Source organism: Malania oleifera, chromosome 12 (genome assembly GCF_029873635.1).
Source record: "Malania oleifera isolate guangnan ecotype guangnan chromosome 12, ASM2987363v1, whole genome shotgun sequence".
NCBI lineage: Eukaryota > Viridiplantae > Streptophyta > Magnoliopsida > Santalales > Ximeniaceae > Malania > Malania oleifera.
In genome coordinates, this window is record NC_080428.1 from 14,569,241 (window position 1) to 14,590,024 (window position 20,784).

Here is a 20,784-nt window from a genome sequence, read left to right on the forward strand (position 1 = left end):
AACTGTTTTGAGTCCACTAGAGCCGAAAGGTGAGAAAAGAAGGAAAAGAAAAAAACTAGTGGAAAATCATTGAATATCATGAGTAAAAAACAATTTGAGCTGGAGAGTCGAGATACACAACTAGTGTATGTGGTTGTTACTAGGGAGACTGAGGCGCCCCTTCCTGAGCATGAAACACCACTGGAAGTATCACCCATACTTTCCGAGTTTGAGGATGTCATCTCTCAGCCACCTTGTGAGTTACCTCCCATGAGAGACATTCAACATGTCATTGACCTTATTCTTGGTTCATCTCTGCCTAATTTACCACATTATCAAATGAACCCGAGAGAACATGAGGAGTTGATGAAACAAGTGAAAAACTGAGAGAAGAGCTTTATTCAGGAGAGCATGAGTCCATGTGCCTGCCCTGCTCTCCTCACTTGGAGGATGTGCATCGATAGTAGAGCAATCAACAAGATCACCGTCAAGTATAGGTTTCCCATACCTAGACTAGATGATATGCTTTATCAGATGGTAGGATCCAAGATTTTTTCAAAGATAGACCTTAAAAGTGGATACCATTAGATTAGGATCAAACCGGGAGATGAGTGGAAAACTTCCTTCAAGATGACGGATGGGTTATATGAGTGGTTAGTCATGCCATTTGGGCTAACTAACGCCCTTAACACTTTCATGAGAGTTATGACTTAGGTATTAAGGCCTTTCATTGGACACTTCCTTGTAGTCTAATTTGATGATATATTGATCTATAGCCAGACTAAGAAGGTGCACCTTGTCCATTTGAGGAGAGTGTTTGAGGTTTTGAGGGAGCAGAAGTTGTATGCAAATTTAAAGAAGTGTACTTTCATGACTACACATGTCATCTTCCTTGGTTTTTGATGGGGATCAACATGCACCTCAAGTATCTTTCATGTATATTGTGACACGTGGACGACCACCCGAAGTCCACCATTGAGGTGAACTTTTTTTGCCGCAATTGAACCTTCTCTTAGAAGCTAGCTTGGAAAGAGGATGACAGCTTGCAAGTTAAGGAGTCTTGGGTTTTCAAGAAGCATTTATTTCATTTTAAGTTCCTAGACTCCACTATCATAATTATTAAGGTTCCTAGGCACCTATTTCCTATAACAAAATATTTCCTAGGAACCTTATTACCTATGTTTTAAATGTTTTATTTTACTTTTGTATTTTCTTTAATCTTTTAAGTAGCCATGTGCAAGTCATGTGCATGTAATGCTATAAATATGCTATCACTTGTATTCATGGTTTTAAATAACGGCCGTTACGTAGTGTAATGGACGATATGTAATGGAAATTGAAGGCTCCGAAACCGATATGGGCTGATAATGCGGTTCGGAAAAAATTCACAGCTATAATGGCCATTACGAAGATGTAACGGCCCGTAACGGCCGTTACCCCAACGTTACACTTCGTAACGGACCGTTACATGGCCGACAGCTTGCAGAAATCTGAATCCCTAAAGGCTTTCTGCTACAGCGTTGCTTTCCCCCTCTCCCAACCACCCATCTGCCATTCAATCTAAGTCTAACATTCAAAGAGCAAACTGGAAAGTAAAAAACTTACCTTGAAATTTTGTTGGCCGAAGCAATAAGAAGGCTTCACTTCTTCGAAGCTTGAGAGTGACTCATCTTCGCAGCCTTCCAAGACTCAGGAATTGCAGACTTGCAGTTGCAGCAGCTTGGTGAGTCACCGGCGACAGGTCTGCAGCAGCTTTGCCGCCTCTGTGAGTCGCCGATATCCCATCGGCAGCTTCCTCTGCTAGTTGTTGCACTCGCCACCAGCCAGCCCTTCGATTTCGGCTTCGGAGCTTAGAGTCATCGCTCATCGGCCGTTCGTGCTTCGCAGCCTTCGCTCCTTCGAGGCCCCTCTAAGTCCCCTCCCCTCTCTCGGTCTCACTTAGTCTCCCCAGCGTATGAGATAAGCTTTAAAAATTCACTCAACACTCAACACCCACAGCCCTAAGTCTTCAACTTTTCATTATGTTTTTTTTTTTTTTTTTTAAATTATATTTTTTGGTAAATTATGTTTGTTAAATTGAATTAAAAAAGAGAGTAATTTAATAGAGTAAAAAAATTAGAAATCAATAATAATTATGTAAAATAAAATTTTCTTAATTTATAAATATTTTAGTTATCTTATATTTTTTGAAAGGTAATTATGAAAATCTAGTTCCATCACATATTTCCTGCTTATTAATATTTTTTAAGTTTTAAAACATCATTTTAACCTTAAATTTAAAATTAGGTAAAATAAATCTTTACATGATCTATTTTTTGTTTTTAGTTATCAAATAAAGTAAATTATGAAGACCCTTTACGTCATTCTTTTTGGTGGTGACATATGTTATGTTATAAATTTGTAATATTGTATTCATGTATTTTCAACTATTTATTAATATTTGATATTAATCACTTTTTAAATTCATGTATGTGTAATGTGTATATTGAGTATTGAGTCTATTGATTCATTTTTAGTAACTTTATGACTTTAATTAATTGATTCTTACATTTCTACACCTTTTTACTCATTAAAGTAATGTAAACTATAAAAAAAATATGTTTTTTTTTGTAAATAGCGCGCTAAAATTAATATAAAAATCATAATGTCTATTAAAAAGCATTTGTAGGTTGAATGAAAGCCTTCAAAATTCATTAAAAATCATGTATTAATGGATTTCATGCTTATTTTTCGATTTTGGCATGGTTGTGCATGCGTGAAAAAAATTCACAACCGTTACGCCCGCTTCCCGTTACATAACACCCCCGTCTCCTGCGACCCGCGACCGTTACGCAATGTTACCCGCGACCGTGATTTCGAACCATGCTTGTATTGTAAAAGGCATCTTGCATTATCAATTAAAAAAAAGAAGCTTTTGCTTGAATTTGTGAATCTTGTTCCTCTCCTTGTGAGTGAGTAGTGCGAGGCTATGTTCTGTCTCTCCAGAGATTGGGTGGTGAGAGACCACAACAACATCAACGTCATCATCAACACTACACACCCACACCTTTTTCACAGCTCACAGCCACAACCACCTCAAGCTTCATTCTTTTCTCAAGATTCCTAAGGATCAACAAGCTTGTTCGTGGTGCGAACCGTGCGATCGAGTACTCGTGTGTCTTGGTGTTTGACATTTCGAACCTTTTGGTACGCTCGTTTCAATTCCTTGTTTGTGACCATCTAAAAAAGCCCCTAAAAGTACCTTTTAAGTCTTGAAACTCTACCCGAAGCCTTGATTGAAAAACTTTGTTCATTCTCTTTGAATCTTCCTAGATTTTCAACATGAACATGCTTGCTAGTACCATGCTTAGGGATATTTGATTTGTATGCTAGGACTTGTGATCTAAAACTTCTAATATAACATCTTTTAAAGTGAACTTGATTACTTGAATGAAATGATCAACTAAGGGCTTTGAACCAAATCATATATGTTTTCAAAATCTCAACAACTTGTGATCATTAGAATATGTTTGTGATGTTCATGCTTGTTTAATTCAATTCTTCTCATAGATTGTGATACTGTGTGTGTGCTACAAAGAGGGTCAACCAGAGGACTAGGGCTACTTAGAACCATCCTACATCACACAAGGTTTTTAATTCATTGGTGTTCTAGCATGTGAATTTGTTTCATTAACTATGCATATAACTGATAGGTGATAACCTTGTCTGTTGCTTGCCAGAACAAGATGCAGCAGGTATTGAGAATGATAACTTTTCTTGAAAAGTGATAACAACTTCATTTTTCTGCAGGAAAGTTTTTGAAGATGGTCCTGTGCTGAACAATTCTTCTGCATCTTCTGCACAGCCTGCACCAGTTTCACGAAATGAAGGTATACTCGCCCCTTACCCTGTCCCTGCCTGTGGGGACTGTCACAAACAGAAAAATGTAGAAGTTAGTAATGCTTGTTTTCATTTCATCCATGTGCTACCTTCTGCTTATGGATCATATCTGATGTCAAAGAAAATTTTGCACTCAAGTCATACAGAAGGTTCCTCTGTCAGTTTGTTACAAATTCAGGTTGACCAGAATGACAAGGTCAAAATTTTCTAGTATCTTTTTTCTTGTCTTATTGAGCAATGACAATCACGACGTTTAATTAATCTCTTTATGAACTCAATATATTGAAGCCTTCAATAACAATAGTAGCTGTGTAGCACTACCAGAACCTAATTTTCAATTCCTCATCTTTTTTAATAGGAGTTGGTAGGTCCTAGGCAATAACAATAGTTGCACAACCAGCTAATTTTCAATTCCTCATCTTTTTTAACAGGAGTTGGTAGCCACCTTACTTCTTTTTGATGGATAAAAATAATAGTATTTTGCATTGTCCATTCTATTTTTCAAATTAAATATTACAAAAATAAAAAAAAAGGAATATTTTTAATACAAGCATAGTTTTAAAAATCAGGGTGTTCACGTTACAGCTGTTATGGACCTTATGCAATGGTATTAGTGGCTTCCGAGACTGTTACAGGATGATATCTTGGAGGTACTTCGTCTCACAATCGTTACAGCCATTATAGACAGTTATGGGCCATTACAGCTGTTTTGTTTTTTGTTTTTGTTTTGTTTTTTTTTTTGTTTTTTTTTTGTTTTTGTTTTTGTTTTTGTTTTTGTTTTTGTTTTTTTGCTTTTTCCCATCTCTTTTATTCTTTATTGAAGCTTAGAAACTCAATTTTAAGCTGGTTTATCTAGTTATATATTTTTTTATAAAAAAAAATCAGTTTTTGGATTTATTTTCCTTGACATTTAGTATGCATTTTTTATAATAGCTACCGTTTGGATAAACCCAAAATTTTTTTTCTCACTAAGTTATAGTTGTTCGTATTCTAAGTTCTTTCAATTTTATTTTTTTACGTCTTTCCTACTCCTAGTTTGGTTGTATGCATTTTTGTTCTTGTTTAGCATATGGACATTTTATATCTTATTTTTCGGATAACAAAACTTCCATCAAAGACTAAAAAAGTACAAAAGATGGATTTTTTTTTTTAAATTTCTTTATTTTTATTATTTCTTAGTTTGTGTTTCACTTATAATCAATAAAGTAGTGAAAATTAGCAAATGCATGCTTCTTCTAGCCAATAGCAACTAAAGTGGCCAAGATGACATCCAATACTTGTAGTATATATTATATTTATAGTGATTAAAATTGACTATAATCATTTAAAACATTGGTATACAGGATTCTGGATGAAAACATGTGAAAAATCTATATATTTTAATGAAGTTTTCTAATGCAAAAAATGAATTCACAGATGCGATGTCCATTACCCATTACGTAATGTTCGTGACGGCCGCGACCGTTACACTGTGATTTTGACTATTATGTAGACCATTATTGTTATTTAAAACCATGAACACAAGAACTGAGTGGATGCTGGTTCATGGAATCTTTCAACATTCCCCTTGGGAATGCAATGTCAAAGGCATCCTATCCCATGTTTGGTTTGGGGTCAAAAAATGATGCGGCGGTAATTTCACATTCTTAAACATGGGAATCCCTTTTGGTTAGGGTTTTAGGGTTTAGGAGGCTCACCCATGAGAATCTTACATGCAAAATCCATTCCCATGGGCATCCTTTTTTATGGGATTAATTTTGCCTCACTATTTTGGCCAGTCGGGCATTAATCCCTGTTATAATATAGTGTATTTGTAATAATAAATTACTATAATATTGAAAATAGTAAGCAATAAATAATGAATTTAATATTATTTGTATGTTATTATTATATACTGTACCACTAATTATACTTTTTTGTTGTTATATTCATAAAAAGATAAAATAGTATACTGTATCTTGTAATATATTATCGCCCCTTGCCTTTGTTAAGTGTAATAGTATACTGTATCTTGTAATATATTATTGCCCCTTGCCTTTGGATAGTTGGATGATTTGTTTTACTTCCATTAGGCGAGGGAGCTGGTGTTGTTTACACATACTGGGACTCTAGAGCTTCCCCTGAAGACATGGAAGAGATGTGGAATAATCCTGATGTTACGAGAGAGTGGACCAAATCTGGAGAGAGACGGGGAAAAGTACGATTTTCTCATGATGCAAAGAAGAGGCCCTATCTATCCCGGGTAGAGGTGAAGGTAATTATACAATTTTACCTGTTTTGCTACATTCATTGGACACGTTACTGTTGTTTTTTTAAGGTGTTTTTACATATTTGGGATCGATAATTTTTGGCTAGTGAATAAACTTTATTTACTACATAATTATTTATGTATAATGCTAGAATTTGAACCTAATATATAATTTTAATGAATAATTAGTATTTGGAAATAATATACATTATCATGTGGGTACAAAAGCAATTTAAGTATGCTGAGAAGTGCAGGTTTCCAGAATCTGGTGCACATATCTTTGTTATGATTTTGCAATGTAAGTTTTTTGTTCTTTCGAATTTCACATTCCATTATCAGAAGCTTTGCATTTATTATTTTCCATATAACACTCCTGCAAGGTGTATCGTGGACTCAAGAATTGTTAATATTTTGGAAATGCAGCGTATCACGAACCAATAATTTGATTGGTTTCTTTTATGAAGAAACAAGATGATGCAGACAATAAAATGATCAAGAAACAGTAAAAAGTTCAGTGCTACAATTTTTGTAATTTATATTTTAGTTTTATTTTTTTGAAGTTGATATATGGGATTTGGGTTATTAGTTTAGTTTTGTTTAGAATAAACATTATCATAGTCTAGCTTTGTTTAGATTAAGCATTATTTGGGGTCCTAGTTGGTTTAGGAAGTGTCGTAGTAGCCTTCCCTCCAATGTGAAGGCTTTTCTTTGTCAGCATCATTAATGATGTTGACATAAACAATTTGCTGCTGGAGACAAATGCACATAATTTTCAAGACGGCATGATGTAGACATGAATCAAGACCTTGGGAAGATCCTTGTTGGAGAATAATTAAGAAGAATTGGGTCAAGGGATTGTTGGGTATAGTTAGTAGTTAATTGTATGTCTAGTTTAATTAATCTAGTAGTATGTGTATTTGGGAGCTTGTTTGTAATATTTGTGTTTTTTAGGGGTATGCTTGCAAATTAATGTAGTTTTTGGAGTATGTGTAATTTCATGTGTTAGAGGATTGCTTATAAATAGTGTGAAAGTCATGTTGTAGGTAGTTGTCGATGAATTTAAATTGAATGGAACGTGTGTTTCCCCCTTGTATCTCTTCTCTTCTTTCCTCCCTCTTCCTTTTTCTTCTTCCCTTCTCCTCGCCTACATTCTCTCATGGTTGCAGATCCTTGATGCTGCCCGTGCATCAAGGCACTTCATCTATTGATTTGATTTGAGACATAATTGTTTTCTAACTTTGATGTGGGCTTTCTCCACAGGGTGTTTTAGCAATGTCAATTTCTCTGTATTTGGTGCAATTGGTTGACCTTGTTAGCATAATTTTTTTCCCTTGATGTATTTGATTCTTTTTGTTTTTTTTGTTTTTCCTTTTAATTTGTTTGACTAGAAGATTTCTCATCCTCCATGTTTATTCTTTCACCTTAATAAAATTATTTTTTATCACAAAAACCTATGAAAATTTGTTATAGATTAGGAAGCCATACAAGGTATTATCTCCTGACGTGTGTGTGATGTGTTTTAGTGGAGATGAATCACATTCTCATCTATTCTTGCATTGGCAGTTGCTTGGAGCCCATGCAATAAGATGTTTCGGTTTACTAGTGAGTGTTGGACATGCTTGAGCCTGTTGCAGACTTTCTTGTTTTCTTACAGAGGCTTTGGGAGGCAAAAAGATGATAGCTGATTGTGGTTTTGTGCAGTCTATGCAGTTTTTTGGGGTATATGGTTGGATAGGAATGCTCGTATTTTCAGTTGTTTCTCTGTCACTTAATTTGCTTTGATATATATATATATATATTAACCTTTCTCTATGGAGCTAATTCATCTGGTGGTTTTAATGGGATTTGCTTCTCAGACTTTTGGTGGGACTAGATGACTTTGTTGGCTTGAGCTTCTTGTTCTATTTTTGGGTTTTCCCTCCTTGTTTTAATTCTCTTTTGCTCCTTTTTGGAGGATCTCTTGTCCTGCTTGTTGTGTGTTTACTGTTTTTTCCTGCTTCATGTATGTTTACTGTTTCTTTCTTTATCTTGATATACATTTTTTGTAAATAACAAATACAAGTCATGACAGTTCCTCTCACATGTGGTCCAATCACACATCAAGATCTACGAAAATTGTGAAATGCAACTGTTAAAGGGACTAAGATACATAACAAGCAGGTGATAAATGAGGCAACAAGACTTGAACCATGTACCACTGATATAATGTTAAACAACCAGTTGACCTAAAATCTTAAGCTGTTAGGTTGCGAGTTATCAAATTATCTTAATTTAAGTGTTTGACTAATTTTAGTGTGACGAAAAGTAACAAATTATTACTGATGCAATGGTTCAACAGTATGATAGGTAGCTGGTATGGTTCTGTTCATGCTTTAATAATTCTTGAAGCCAGGCCAGCATAGAACTAGACCCACAATATTAAATGGGACATGGCTCTCTATATATTGAGACTTGGTTTGGCACTTGACTTGTCGCCAACTGTATCTGGAACATGTCAAATTATTTTTGTCAGGGTGCATGAGTTGGGTTTTCTTCATTGTACAGCCCTGTAAAGTTGTTAGAGGCACTTGACTTTTCTTCATTGAGATAGTATTTGCTCCATTCTGTTATGTTTGCTTATCTTTACACTTCAACCTTGTTGAAGTACTGTTTCCTCAAGCTGAAGAGTTTCTATCCTTCTTGTTCTTTGTTTTAATAATTCTAAATCTGAAGCTCAACAAGAAGAGGTCAATTATTTATTAATAGGGTCCACGAGTTAGGTTTTATCTGTTGACAACAGTGCAGAGCATGGTAAGGTTGTTGAGGAAAATGTTTGCTCCAGGCGTCCTGTGCTGCCTTTGCTTAACTTGACACTTGAACTTTGTTGAAGTATTGTTTTCTCTAGCTGAAGAGCTTCCATCCTTGAGTTTTTTTCTCCTCCTTACTGAATCTGAAACTCAGGGGTATTGACTTCATTTTTTCTAGCATTGGATGTTCTATGAGATTATTATCTCTCTGTAGTTCAACTGCTCAATATCACATATTTGCATTTGAGGAAAACTTAGGTTTTCCTCTTGATCTTTGTTTGATCCTTTATATTATTCACACTCTATAGCTACCATCCAAATCCTCCAAAATATTCTTCCTTTGACAAGGGAACAGTCAAAAATCCCGGCTCCCACAAAGCAATGTCCCACAAACTTATCCCTCTTTTGCTGGTAGAATTTGCCCTTATTGTTATAAATTAAGCTCAATTCCTTACCGATTGTGTTTCAGCCATTTCTTGGCTCTATTGCCATGGAATCAGAAAATGCTTCTAATGTAAGCACCTGCAGCATGTAGTGGCAGCTGTTAAGTGATAATGCTACATTAGTTATGCTTCTTGACACCCTTAGCTGGCTGAACAGTATGGAGCCTGAAAAATACTGGATCTGGACTCTTTAAAGATAAGAGACACTATTCTTCAAATAGTGGACCTTGCTTATACATAGTTTATGCCTTTCAAACAATCAAACTACAGTAACCAAAATATTCCTAAAAACTCTTAGAATGTCTTCAAACACTTCTGCTTGGTCCTTCTGTTGTACAACATCATACAATTGTTTAAATTTCTGGAGATTTCTAACCATTCTGCGAAGTTGTTGGGAGTTCTATTATATGTTATGTGAGCATTCATTTACCTAAATGTGCTTGAAACATGGCGTGACTCCCATTTGAGCTAATTTTGAATAATCTTTATGATAGGATATCTTTCCATGCTCGCATACCAGGGATTCATAATCATCCTTGGAGTAAGCCTTAGATGGGAGATTCAGGTTAATCATGTCTCCAAAATAGTGTAGGATAGGGAAAACAAAGGTTCCATTTTGTGTACTTTTTGATAGAGACTAGACTGTGTTGGTGCTGAAATTTCCACAAATTCTAATTTCTAATTATAATGAAAATTAGTTGTTTTAAGACTTGAGGTACCTAATGAAACGAAATATATCTGTGAGACTGAGTTAGTGCAGTCGCTTGGAGTCCTAATTACAGATATACCAAAATGCCCAGTATGGCGCTGTCCAACATCAAATGCTTGGCCAACATTCCCTAGCTGGGAATATTAACTACGTTAAGTGAGAGGATCTTATGACTTAAAAGGGGGAAGGTAAATTGTGCATAGGGATTGTGAGCATAATTATACATGGGATGAACAAAGGCAGATGTAGGTCCAGATTGCATATGGCACACACTTGGGGATCCATATAAAGATCAAGTACATGGAACCCATTTACTCCTTCGGTTTTGGGTAATGCAGTGCACCTAAAAAAGTCACTTGAAAAGTTGCCATTATTGTATGTGTAAACTCTGAAACTCACTAAATGTGGTTCTGTAGGAAAAGAGGTACCATGTTGTCGGAGCGGAATAGAGAAGTGGCAGTTTGAATTCAAAACCAAGATGATAGTTCTCATCTTGGCATTAGACAATCAAATATGCTCATGACAAAAAGGGAGTAATTCCTAATTCCCATGACAAGCAGGGGATACATTCCCAAAGGAGGATTCCCATTGGTTGTTTTTTTATTCAACTATGCTACAACAAATATTGCTACTTTTAAAAGTTTTAGGGATTTGTCACTTTGTTTGTATCAACATCATTTAGGAACTGACGAAGACATATTGAAATACTTCATCTTATCTTTTCCATGAACTGCGATGTCGCCATGTAGGATAGGGAAGGAGAATAGAAGAAAAAGATAAAGAATAGGGAGACATTTATAAATTTGCTAGCACAAAGATAAAGAAAAGGCAAAGATTTAGGTAATATAAAATGTATACATGATGAAAATGATAATGCTTTAATCATAGAAGAAGAGATAAAAGAGAGGTAGTGGAGATACTTTAATAAGTTGTTTAATGAAAACCAAACTGAAAGATTGAGCTTGGAAGTGAAAAATGAGGAAAAGACTCAAAATAGGAGATATATTTGCAAACTTAGAGTCCTTGAAGTTAAGATGTCTTTAAAAAAGATGAAAAGTGGGAAATTTATAGGACTAGATAACAAACCAATTGAAGTATGGAAACGTCTAGGGGATAAATAATGGAAGTGACTAATCTATTCAACACTAATATAGAAACCAAGAAAATGCTGGAGGGATGGAGGAAAAATACGTTAATGCCTTTATTGAACATAGTGTATAGTTTTTAGTCCCACATCAGAATGTTAGGATAATCTCACTCTCTTGTATAGCTATATATACATCTCAAAGTTGTAAGCTAAGTACACCAACGGATATTCACTTCCTCTTGTATAGTTATCTCTCTTTTACTTTCTTCTTGGTATCGGAGCAAGGTTGGGTTCCTTGTTTAAGGTCCGGGTTCTCAATTGAGCCGTATGCTCTGCACTCGCCATGTATGTGGAGCTTATGCATCGGAAAGCTTTATTGGTTGTAGGTTGAGTCGTATGCTCTGTACTTGCCACTTTTAGTGGATCTTGTACATCAGAAAACTCAGTCTACTATTTTCCCGGTGACTCTGACGACTTCCAGCGACTTTCCCCGATGCCTTTCGGCTGCTTTTCTAGCGACTTCGGCAACTTTTCTGGCGGCTTTCCCAGTGACTTCGACAACTTCTGACGTAATTTTCTGGCGACTTCCAGCAACGTTTTTAGCGAATTTCCCGACGTTTTTTTTGGTCACTTTTCAGCATTTTTATGACCACTCTTTCGGCAACTTGCTTTGCTTTGCTTCGTTGATACTTTTGCAGCCTATTCCTCTTCTTTACAATGGCTTCCAAGGACGGTGATATTCCACATCTTGACTTATCTTTGGCTCAAATTGCTCTTGTTCAAAAGGTCACCAGCATTATTTTGAATGGCGGCAACTTTCATGCCTGGTCACAGTCCCTTCACTTATATCTTAAGGGCTGTGGCAAGGCTGAGTGGTTGTTAGGATTGGAGTTTCGCCCTGCTAATACTGACCCGGCTCATCGATAGTGGTCCATTGACAACTGTGTCATCCTGGGTTGGATATTTTCTTTTATGGAAGATCGTCTCTAAAGGATGTTCATGTTTCACGATACTGTTCATAGCCTTTGGTCTGCCTTGACCGAAATGTTCGCCCACACAAGGTGTGAGGCTCGGATTTTTGAGCTTTATCGGGAGCTTCACCAGGCGACCTAGGCTTCTTTGGGTTTATATGTGACTGACTTCTTCGGCTATCTCCAGTCTCGGTGGGAGGAGCTCGCCCAATATGAGCCTTTTTATGAGTTTCCTACTGAGGCATCAGCTATTGAGGCAAAGCGCCAGGATCGTCGGCATACCTATCAGTTCTTGATGGGTTTAAAACCTGAGTTCGAATCATTCTAAACTTAGATTTTGAACACATCCCCAGTGCCCTCTTTGTATGAGGCATTTGCAATGATTGATGGTGATGATCAGCGATGACGTCTTCTCCTTGGATTTGCTTCTTCTAGTGTGCCCGAGCAGGTTGCCCTTGCAGCCTCTACTGGTGCTAGGTCTTTTGACCGCAAGACTCGATTTTGTCAGCAGTGCCAATAGAATAAGCACACTATTGAGCGCTGCTTCATTCTCCACCTCGAAGTTTAGGAGCGTTACTTCAAATAGGCCTCTCATGGTCATGGCCGTGGCAAAGGTCGGGGACCTTCTAACATTGGAGCTGTTGCAGAATCTCTTCCTACACCTCCGAATTCTCTTACTCCTGCACCTGCTACTGCTGCTCCAAATTTCTTTTAGCTCCAGGCTCAGCTTACTCAGCTTCAGTCTCATATTAGCCTCCTTGCCTCTGCTAGACCGACTGCATCCTCCTCTACAGCCACCTTTGCTGAAGGTAACCCTACTGCCCTTTTAAGTAAGTCTGGCATGCTTGGTGGCACACCCGTTTGGATACTGGACTTAGGGGCGAACAACCATTTGACTGGTCAGACATCTTTCATTACATCCCCTGTCCCTTCGTTGGTATCCGCATTGCCAATGGTACCTCTTGTTCCTTTCATACCCAAGGCACTGCTTGTTTATCCTCGACTCTATCTTTATTCCTTGTTTATTATGTTCCACAACTTTCCTATAACTTGTTATCTGTTAGCCGTATTGCCAAACAATATAACTGTGTTGTGGTTTTCTTACCCAACTCTTGTTACTTGCAAGAGCTGAGTTCGAGGAAGATTTTTAGTAGGGGCTTTGAAAGGGACGAGCTTTACTACTTTGGCGATTCGCCTTCCTGTCCTGCATCCTCTTCTGGCTTTTAGGCATCTGTTTTACCTTCTGATGTTTCCTTTGTTTTCTCTTTAAAGACCTTGGATTTGTGGCATGCCCGTTTGGGACATGCAAATTTTAAATATTTGTGTTGGTTGTTTCCAGAATTTAATAAAACTTGCAAGAATTTTTAATTTTCAGTGGGCTACTTGCAAATTATCTAAGCATGTTCTTTCATCTTATCCGTCTCGTATGCACTGTTCTCTTGCAACTTTTGATATTGTTCATAATGATGTCTGGGGTCCCTCCGCTGTCTCCTCACTCACTCAGCATCGATATTATGTCACCTTTATTGACAATTACTCCCGTTGTACCTAGGTCGACCTTATGAAAAATAAATCCGAAGTTTTCACTCATTTTCAAGCTTTCCTATGAATGATTAAGACCAAATACAATACTGTGGTTCGTATCTTAAGGTCTGACAATGACTGTGAGTACCTCAATAATGAGTTTCGTGCTGAGTTGTGTCAACATGGTATTCTCCAACAGCTGACATGTCTTTACAGTCCTGAATAGAATGGTGTGGCTGAACGCAAAAATCATCACATCATGTCTATTGTCCATTGTCTTCTTCGGGGAATGCAAGTCCCCAAGCCGTTCTCACTGCAACCTATCTTCTCAATTGTACCCTGAATCGTGCATTTCAGAATTCTGCTCCACTTTATCTTTTGCATCCTGACAGGTCCCTTTTCTCCCTTCTCCTTAGAGTGTTTGGATGCACCTACTTTGTTCATGACCAGAGTCCTTCTCGGACCAAGCTTGATGATAAGGTCATCCAGTGCATTTTTCTAGGGTATTCCTCTATGTTTTGGGGATATCGCTGTTATGATCCTGTTGGTCGGAAAACTTATCACTCTCTCAATGTCACGTTCCATGAGTTTACCCACTTCTACACTGACTCCTCTCCTTCCATATCTCCGCCAGTGCCATCTCCACTTCCTCGACCTGAGCCTATCTTTCTCGCATATGTACTAGTGCCGTCTTCTCCTGTGTCGTCTTCATCTTCTGATCCTCCTACCTCTGCCCCCATTGGGCAGGACGATATCTCTCTCATTCCACAGGTTTACACTCGCCGACCGTGCCCTTTGGAGCCTCTGTTAGCATCTTCACCGAGCTCAGATTTGTCTCCTATAGTCCTTGATCCCCTTGCTCCCACCTCACAGTATCCTTCTCGAATCCATCATGCTCCTGATAGACTTTCTTTAGCCTGTTCTACTGACTACCCTATCTCCTAGTATCTTTCCTATTAGGATATTTCCTTGAGTTATCGAACCTTTTTGGGATAGGTTGATGCTATTATCATACCATGCTCAATTCATGAAGCCCTCCAGGACCCCATATGGGTTGCAGCCATGTGTACTGAGATGGAAGCTCTACAACAGCAGCATACTTGGGATCTTGTTTCCCTTTCTTCAGGTGCACACACGGTGGGCTGTAAATGGGTCTTCACCGTTTAGCACCTTGCAAATGGTACCGTTGATAGGTATAAATCTTGCTTGGTGGCCAAGGGTTTTACGCAGATTCCAGGTCAGGATTTTCATGCTACATTTGCTCCTGTGGCAAAGCTTACTATTGTTCACCTTTTGATCTCTTTGGCGGCTTCTTTCACTTGGTCTTTATATCAGCTTGATGTCAAGAACGCCTTCTTGAATGGTCATCTTACTGATACTATTTACATGGATCCCCCTCCCAGTTTTTCTGCTCAGGGGGAGTATTCTGGAAAGGTGTGTAAATTGTGCAAGTCCTTTTACGGGCTTAGGCAATTACCTCGTGCATGGTTCAGAAGATTCAGTGTTGTGGTTCTCTCTATGGGATTTATTCAGTGCCAGTCAGACCAGACTTGCTTTATTAGGCGTCTTTCCCATGGTCCTTGCATCATTATCTCTGTCTATGTGGATGATATTATTGTTACAGGTAATGACTTGTTTGAAATTGCTCAGATTAGAAAGAACTTGGGGGACACCTTTGACGTCAAGGATCTGGGACCCCTCAAGTATTTCTTGGGCATTGAGATAGCACGCTCCCGCAAGGGCATTTCCCTCTCTTCATTGGAAATATGCCCTAGATCTCCTTATGGACATTGGTATGTTGGGATATCGGCCTGCTTCTACGCCCCTGGATCCTAATATTTCCCTTTCTGCAGAGTCTGGTGATCTATTGACTGACCCTTCGGTGTATCAGAGACTTGTTGGTCGCCTCATTTATTTGACCAACACTCGGCCTGATTTGGCCTATGCAGTGAGCCTAGTAAGTCAGGTCATGCATTCTCCCCAGATTTCACATCTTGATGCCGTCTATCACATTTTACGGTATGTGAAGACCTCACCTAGACTAGGATTATTCTATTCATCTGGAATACAACCATGTCTTTCCGTGTTTACTGATGCTGACTATGCTGGGTCCAAGACTGATAGACAATCTACCTCGGGTATATGTACTTTCAAAGGTGATCATATTCTTTCTTGGAAGAGTAAGAAGCAGGCGGTGGTTTCATGTTCTTCTGCTGAGGCTGAGTACCGTGCTATGGCACAAGGTACCTGTGAGATCTTGTGGCTACGCTCTCTCCTATTTGAGATTGGCTTTCCCGTGACAGACTCTTCTTTGTTGTTTTGTGACAACAAGTCTGCTATATCTCTCTCCTATGATTCAGTTCTACATGAGAGGACCAAGCATATTGAGGTGGATATTCACTTCATCGGGGAAAAAGTTCGTTCTAGGATTATCTCTCCCCACTTTATCTCCCCCAAAGGCCAAGTTGTTGATCTCTTCCCCAAGTCTGTTGGCCCAAGTTTATTACAGACTGCTCTCTCCAAGCTTCGACTTGTCAACATCTTCATTTCATCTTGAGGGGGAGTATTGAACATAGTGTAAAGTTTTTAGTCCCACATCGGAATGTTAGGATAACCTCACTCTCTTGTATAGTCATATACATCTCAAAGTTGTAAGCTAAGTACACCAAGTGATATTCACTTCCTCTTGTATAGTTTTCTCTCTTTTACTTTCTTCCGCTTTTATACAAAAACAAAGGCGATATTCAAAATTGTGATAACTATCGTGGAATTAAGATTATGAGTCATGCGACTATGGGAAAGGGTAATTGAGCAAACAATAAGACTAGAAACGAGAGTTTCAAAGAATCAATTTGGTTTTTATGCCTGATAGATTGACAACAGAAGCTATTTATCTTTTAAGAAGATTTATAGAAACGTTTATGGAAAAGAAGAGGGACTTGCATATGATTTTTATTGATCTAGAGAAAGCCTATGATAAAGTACCTAGGGAAGTTTTTTGGCGGGTTTTAGAAAAGAAAGGAGTCTACAGCGGATATACTAAGCTCATTAAGGATATGTACGATAGAGTAACAACTAGTGTTAGGACTGGAGGAGGGGAATCTAGAGAATGTCTAATCATGATAGGTGTACATCAAGGCTATTTATGAGTTCTTGTTTTTTGCTTAAGTGATTGATGAACTCACTAGGAATAATAAAAAATGAGATACCTTGGTTTATGTTGTTTGCAAATGGTAATTGATGAAAGTAGGAGTGCGGAATCTAAGTTAGAACTTTGGAGAACTGTTTTAGAGTCCAAAGGTTTTAGCCTTTTAGGATAAGTAGGAATAAGAAAGAATATATGATATGTAATTTTAGTAATCTAAAGGGGAGTACTAGAGTGAAGATTAAACTTGATGATCTAGAAATTAATAGCACTAGTAGATTTCAATATTTTGGATCTATTATGCAAGAGGAAGGGGAAATTGAAGAGGATGTAATACATAGTGTTAAAGCAAGTTGAATAAAATGGAGGAGTGCATTAGGTGTGTGTGTCATTGTAGAATACCCTTAAAATAAAAAATAAAAAAAATTTATAAGATGGCTATAAGGCCAACCATGCTTTATGGATTAGAATGTTAACAAACTAAGAAATAACACGTACAAAAAGTAGAAGTTGTCGAAATGTGAATGTTAAGGTGGATGAGTGGTATAACATTAAAACATAAATTGAGGAACGAACATATACGCAATAAACTAGGCATAGCACTGGTCAAAGACAAGATAAGGGAGAGGCGGCTAAATGGCTTGGGCATTTGAAACGCTAATCTAGTAGCACATCCATGAGGAGGAGTTAGTTATTGTTTTTGGTATTAAAAGGGCTAGGGGTAGACCTAAAGTAACTTGAAATGAGGTAGTGAGGAAGGATTCAATAGCTTTTAAGCTAGACGAGGAAAATGCTCTTGATTGGGTGGATTTCCAGAAAAGGATTCATGTAGCCGACCCCTTCTAGTGGAACTTAAGGCTTCTTGTTGTTGTGGAAAGAATAGAGAGAATTTAAGTTAACATAGGGAAAATAGGGAGAGGAGAGAATAAAGAGAGAAGAACTAAAGAAAATAGGGAGAGGAGAGAATAAAGTGTGAAGAACTAGGGAAGATAGGAAGAGGAGAGAAAAAAGGAAGGAGAAAGAATGAGCATGTGTAAAGCAGAGAAAAGGAGAGAGTTGGAGGTAAGAAATTGAAAGAGATAATTAAATATAGAGAGGGAGAGGGCAGAAGTTTGATCACTGTTCCAAATCGAAATATCCTTTGCATCATAAGCCAAGAAACCTTAAAGATAAAACAGTTTATAATTAGGAAATAACCCAAACTAATAAAAATTTGTAAAATACTCCAAAAGTAATTGAACATCAAAATAAATCACAAACTAACTAAAACATAAAAAATAAACCCAAAATTGACTAAGCTTCCTGAAATATCAAATTTCCTGAATGAAGAAAATTTCATAAATCTTTTAGTAGAATATGATTGCCTAGGATTATCCATAGGTGGTTCTCTATCAAACTCCCCTCGCTTATAGAAAAATCAAGATGTTATAAATCTTTTAGTAGAATATGATTGCCTAGGATTATCCATAGGTGGTTCTCTATCAAACTCGCCTCACTTATAGAAAAATCAAGATGTTATAAATCTTTTAGTAGAATATGATTGCCTAGAATTATCCATAGGTGGTTCTCCATAAACTCCCCTTGTTATTGAAAAATTGACCTTGAGTTTTGAAATGAAGTAGCAACAATTTGACAGTTTGGAATGCTCTTTATTGGTTTGTGCAGTTCGGTATCATAAATGGGAATGGCTCGGCTATCCTGGCTGGACTAGAAAAAAAGAGATTAGATTTGAGAATGACTTCAACCAAACAACAAAATGAAGAACTAGCATGAATTGTTTTGCATCCTCAATCACTATCGGAAAGTAGCTGATTCTAGTTGGTGTAGATATTTAGTATCACTGCTTTGTGTTAATGCTGTTTTAATATGCGTGAGTTAGTGCGCAAGTTAGTAAGGGTAATGTGGTCATTGTTATGTACTTGGCATACATTATAAATAGAGGGAGAGACTTATTATTTTAATTAGCTCTTCAACATGGAATTGGAGCAAGATCTGACCTAAACCCTGAGTGCATGTCCACCGTCAAACCAAACCCTAAACCTCATAATCCAATGCAAACATGCCATTATAGAAGGATCATTCGCACCATTAGAGATCAGAAACAAGTCCAAGGTTCACTGGAAAAAACACAACAATCGTCGCAAAATTCCTTGATTTCACTACCCTTTTAGAATCTCAAAACCCCTTTAGACTTTTCAAAACCAACCCTATATACAGCCAGATAACCTGCCAATCTATAGGGCTGTGAAATTTCATCATTGGAGGAGTCCCCACGCACTGGCAGACAGCCAGCAGCATCGACCTGATGCACTGGTGTGTGAGAGATTGTTGTTTGTTGTTAGTGTTTTTGTGACTTGTTCCTGTTCACCTTGTTCATGGTTGTTCCCATTGGCCTTATTCATTGTTGGCCTCGTTTGTGTGTTAGGATGGACCACGAACCGTAAAAGTTTATTCTTCGTTGTGTGCTTTTGATTTGCTCCCGTAGTCAATGTTGTTTGTGTATTGGGATAGAGTCCAAAAATCCCAAAAATATGTTTCCCTCACCAATCACTTGTTTGCTCATTGGTGAACAACGTACTATAATTGTCTCTGAGGGGGAGTGTTCCAAGTACTGCAGTATTAGGCATCCCAACAAGCATCTCATCACGTTGCATCTTTTTCTCATAAAGGTAACCGGACAACTTGCATGTCCTATGGTATCTCTCTTGCTAGTCCTTGGGTTATTGATTCTGCCATCACTGACCATATATCAAGAATAACCAACTTCTTTTCTACCCTCTAACAACAAACAATAACAAACCAAGTCTTAAGTTCCATTAGGTGGGGTCAGCTACATGAATCCTTTTCCGCCAATATATGTGATCATGGACAATTTCCTTCGATAAATTCATGGCTATTAAATCCTTACTCACTATATCATTTCAAGTTACTTTAGGTCTATCCCTACCCCTACTACTACTCCTTACAATAACTAACTCACTCTCTCTCACTGGCGCACTATGTGACCTACATTGCTAGTGTCCAAACGATTTGAGTCGTCCCTCCCTTTCTATAGGAGTTACGCCTAACTTACCGCGAATATGTTCATTTCTTAATTTATCTTTTAATGTTACACCCTTAAATCCATCTAAGCATTCTCATATTGACAACTTTTACTTTTTAGATATGTTGTTTCTTAGTCGCCCAACATTCTAATCCATATAGCATAGCTGGTCTTACAGTCATCCTATAAAATTTCTTTTTTAATTTTAAGGGTATTCTACGATCACAAAGCACACTTGAAGCACTTCTCCATTTTACCCAGCTTGCTTTACTCTACATATTCTCCAATTTCTCCCTCAGCTTGCATAATAGATCCAAGGTGTTGAAATCTACTAGTCTATTGATTTCTTCATCATCAAGTTTAGCTTTGTCTCCAATATTCCTCCTACTATTATTGAAATTGCATTTCATATATTCTTATCCTAAAGTCTCTAGGTTCTAAAGCTTCTCTCCATATTCTATTTTAGACTTTACTCCACCCCTAGTTTCATCAATGAAGATAATATCATTTGCAAACAACATACACCTTGGAACGTCATTTTGGATACTCCTAGTCAATTCATCCATCACTAAGGAAAAAAGATAAGAGCTCAAAGCAGATCCTCGATGCACACCTATTGTGATTGGAAATTCTCTAGTCTGTCCACTTATAGTCCTAGCACTAGTCATTACTCCATTGTACGTATCCTTAATAACATTAGTATACCTACTACATACACCTTTTTTTTCTAAAACCCACCATAGAACTTCCCTAGGTACCGTATCATACGCTTCTTCTAAGTTAATAAATGCCATATGCAAGTCCATCTTCTTTTTCCTAAACTTTTCCATTAATCTTCCTAAAAGATATATAGTTTATGTGATTGATCTCCTTGGCATAAAACCAAATTTATTTTTTGAATAGCTTTAATTCCACGATAGTAATTACAATTTTGAATATCTCCTTTGTTTTTGTACATAGGTATGAAAGT

The 20,784-nt window shown here is 37.5% G+C and overlaps 1 protein-coding gene across 3 annotated transcripts in view; it reads left to right on the top strand.

Moving 5' to 3' along the window:
- LOC131145098 (uncharacterized) overlaps window positions 1-20,784 on the top strand; it is a 79,384-nt gene that overhangs the window by 41,619 nt on the left and 16,981 nt on the right. For all 3 annotated transcript variants that reach the window (XM_058094176.1, XM_058094177.1, XM_058094179.1), the window contains 2 exons: window positions 3,769-3,848; window positions 5,931-6,112. In XM_058094176.1, the coding sequence (XP_057950159.1) occupies window positions 3,769-3,848; window positions 5,931-6,112 (262 nt within the window). The remainder of the gene's footprint in view (window positions 1-3,768; window positions 3,849-5,930; window positions 6,113-20,784) is intronic.